At 39.5% G+C, this 3,413-nt stretch overlaps 1 protein-coding gene across 1 annotated transcript in view; it reads left to right on the forward strand.

Annotated features, from left to right (window-relative positions):
- Positions 1-3,413, forward strand: part of lrp1aa (low density lipoprotein receptor-related protein 1Aa) — a 200,232-nt gene that overhangs the window by 102,857 nt on the left and 93,962 nt on the right. Inside the window, exons 26-28 of the mRNA XM_016442040.1 lie at positions 990-1,154; positions 1,497-1,741; positions 2,838-2,969. Of these exons, the coding sequence (XP_016297526.1) occupies positions 990-1,154; positions 1,497-1,741; positions 2,838-2,969 (542 nt within the window). The remainder of the gene's footprint in view (positions 1-989; positions 1,155-1,496; positions 1,742-2,837; positions 2,970-3,413) is intronic.

Here is a 3,413-nt window from a genome sequence, read left to right on the forward strand (position 1 = left end):
CAGAGAGTGAATCTGCATCTCATTCAGCTCGTCTGCTGTTTCTGTTTCATGCAGATATTTTTATGTATAGTTTCACAAAACTGAAGTCAAACCATTCTGTTTTTGCTTTAAATTTCGAAATTATACAATCTAATTTAGATTAAAAAATGTATAGTGTATAATGTTAGATTGTTGCATGTATGCAGCATCTTTTTTTGGATCATGATGGAAATGCAGTAGTTGCTTCTAATTTTAAATGGAAAGAGCACAGACAAAGCCTTATTTTGTTTATATGAAGAGATTTATTTTGTGTTAACATACTTATTTATTTGACTTGGGGCTTGTTTTAAAATTTCAGTTTAGTTTTGTTATTTACATTATATTTAAATTTTGTTATTTAGCAGAAATCTCATTTTGTAAAAAAAAAAACCGTGAATCTAATCGAATCGTGAAATCAAAACCGTGAATCGAATCGAATCGTGAGTTGAGTGAATCGTTACATCCCTACTCGCGGCACCGGCCTCGCTCTGTTTTGGAACGGCTCTGCCCTGCTTGCCACAGTGTTATTGTAGTATTCATTAATTCATCAATAATTGTAATATTCATATTATAGTAATAATTGTATTATTAATAAATAATATTAATGATATTTGTAAGATGCCTGTGTAGGTGCTACATCTGAAGTCTGGAGAATTCTTGTAGTTTGATTGCTACAGTGAGAGCTGTTACGATCTCACTGTGTGGTCATTTTAAATTATTGTTATTATTATTATTTTAATTTAAATGTTTCAAGTGCCCTCAAAGGAATAGTTCACCCAAGAATGAAAATATAAAATGAAAATAATTTATTCACCCTTATTTTGTTCCAAATACAAAACAAATTCTAAAGAATGTTGACGCTGCCCTTTTCCAAACAGTAAAATAATACAAGTGCTATAAAGAATGCTGCGACCAAAACACTTTTGACAGCAGCATTTAAAAAAGCCCTCATCTGTGCTCTGACTCTGTAGAATCCTATTCTGGACAGACTGGGACGCCAGCATGCCCAGGATAGAGGCTGCGTCCATGAGTGGACATGGCAGGCGCACCATCCATAAGGAGACGGGCAGCGGAGGATGGCCCAACGGACTGACTGTGGACTATCTAGAGCGCCGCATTCTGTGGATCGATGCCAGGTGATGTGTGAAGACTCGCCTCATACAATAGAATGTGTTTTACCCATGTCCGTGCCCTGACACTATCCCAATCCCTAACCCAGGGGTGTCCAGTCCTGCTCCTGGAGGGTCACTTTGGAGGTTAGCTCCAACACACAGACGTTTCTAGTGATCCTGAAGACCTTGTTTCGCTGGTTTGGCACTAAAGATAAACTCTGCTGTCAGGTGACCCTCCAGGAGCAGGACTGGACATTCTTGCCCTAACCGTTGACAGTGAAACTTTGTAAACACGGTGGCTAAAATCTACTTGATATCATAGAATCGTTCCATTTTGTGATGGTTTGTTTATGTCTTGTGTCTCAGATCTGATGCGATCTATTCAGCTAAGTACGACGGGTCTGGACTGATCGAGGTGCTCAGAGGACACGAGTATCTCTCGCACCCGTTTGCTGTGACAATGTATGGAGGAGAGGTTTACTGGACAGACTGGCGCACAAACACGCTGGCCAAGGCCAACAAGTGGACAGGAAACAATGTCACTGTGGTTCAGAGAACAAACACTCAACCTTTCGACCTGCAGGTGTACCACCCATCTAGACAACCGCAAGGTAATCTTCAAACTTTATTCCAACATTACTGTGATATCGATATTACTAATGGCTGTTTCACACGGCAAAGGAAAACAGTGGGATATATCAAAGTACCGTGGTGTCTAATACAGTCAATTTACCGTACCACCTTTTCGTAAAAGACTAACTGATTCAAAATGCTTCTAATGGATTCCAAAAGTTGATTCCAGTAGCGTGAGTTTTTCCGATTCTGAAGATTTCATTGGTCATGTCAATCACAGTGCTGATAGTCTACACAAAGCTACAATAATATATAGCGTTGGAAGCACATCCTGATAGATAGCATTACTGTTTGTTGTGATCAGATCCATCCTTGATTTTTTTCTCTGAGTTGAAAACATGAAGTCTAAACTTCTGTTAACAGGTGACTGCATGATTGAGGTGACCAATGAATTTGCGTTTGAGCTCGACTGGTTTGAGAAGTTTGACGTTAGCAGGTTGCTAAGCTAACAGCACAATCATCTTAACTACACTGAATACACATATTGGGTAAAATTGTGAATTATTTTCTGATACTTTTCATCATTAATGTCATTTCTCTCAACTTCTTGAGATCTTAGCAAATTGAGCTCATCACAATGCATACATGTGACGCTGTAGTTTCTAGAGATTCATTTGGTCCATTCTGAAAGATCGCAGCTCAGACTGAGGGAGCAGCCAGTCTGCTTGATGGACACACGTATTGATGGTGTTTGGCACTTAATAAAGCAGCGTGTGAACAAACTTGTCATGATAGTTTAGCTCACTGACTTCATCTTATAGAGGCAGACTTCTGACAGGAGCAGACACGGGATGAATTGGTTTGGACATGCTTTGTTTGTTGTGAACTCATTACCTTTGGATTTCTCATTCTTACTTTTTCATCATACTTCCTGTCCTTCTCGAACAGCGTAGATATAGATCATGAATCATTCATCTAAGAGCAAATGCCCATAATATCAAAATAGCCAAACGTTGGCCAATTAATCTGCATTGCTGTCTCAGCTGGTTCGGTTTCTTGGTGGCGGCAATAAATTTGAATGTGGTGATGAGACAATAAAGCTTCAGTGCCTCTCATCTCTCTCTGTTTCTCCAGCGCCAAACCCATGTGCTGCTAACAGTGGTTTGGGTCCATGTTCTCACCTGTGCTTGATCAACTATAATCAGACGTTCTCCTGTGCCTGCCCACACCTCATGAGACTGAGTGAGGACAACCACACCTGCTACGGTAATCATCTCCAGATTGATTCACAACCTGACAGAATCTGTGCTGTATGCAGTTTTACATCTGCAGACATGTGTTTTTTTTTTGTTTTTTTTTTATGGGCTTCTTGATATAGTCCTACATGAATGAAAACTAGCAGTGATAATGTCAATTAAAACTAAAACTAATAAAAATTGTTTTTGTTCATTGAAATAATCAATCAACGTAAACTCAGCACACCTGAAACGATGATAGGTGCATGGGAACAAAATCAAAAAAAAGGTCGTTTTGGTCTTCAAACAAGGAGGCCTTCACGCGACGGCTGTCGCGGTAAACTAAGCTTTTTTATACCCATCTAACAAAATACTAAATTAATTCAGTTGGACACACTTTCCTTATTTTCTCCGCAACAAATGGCCAAGGAAGCGCAGACACTGACAAGATACGCGATACAGAACGAGACCAAAC

Source organism: Sinocyclocheilus anshuiensis, unplaced genomic scaffold (assembly GCF_001515605.1).
Source record: "Sinocyclocheilus anshuiensis isolate Anshui unplaced genomic scaffold, SAMN03320099.WGS_v1.1 scaffold819, whole genome shotgun sequence".
In the NCBI taxonomy this organism is placed as follows: domain Eukaryota; kingdom Metazoa; phylum Chordata; class Actinopteri; order Cypriniformes; family Cyprinidae; genus Sinocyclocheilus; species Sinocyclocheilus anshuiensis.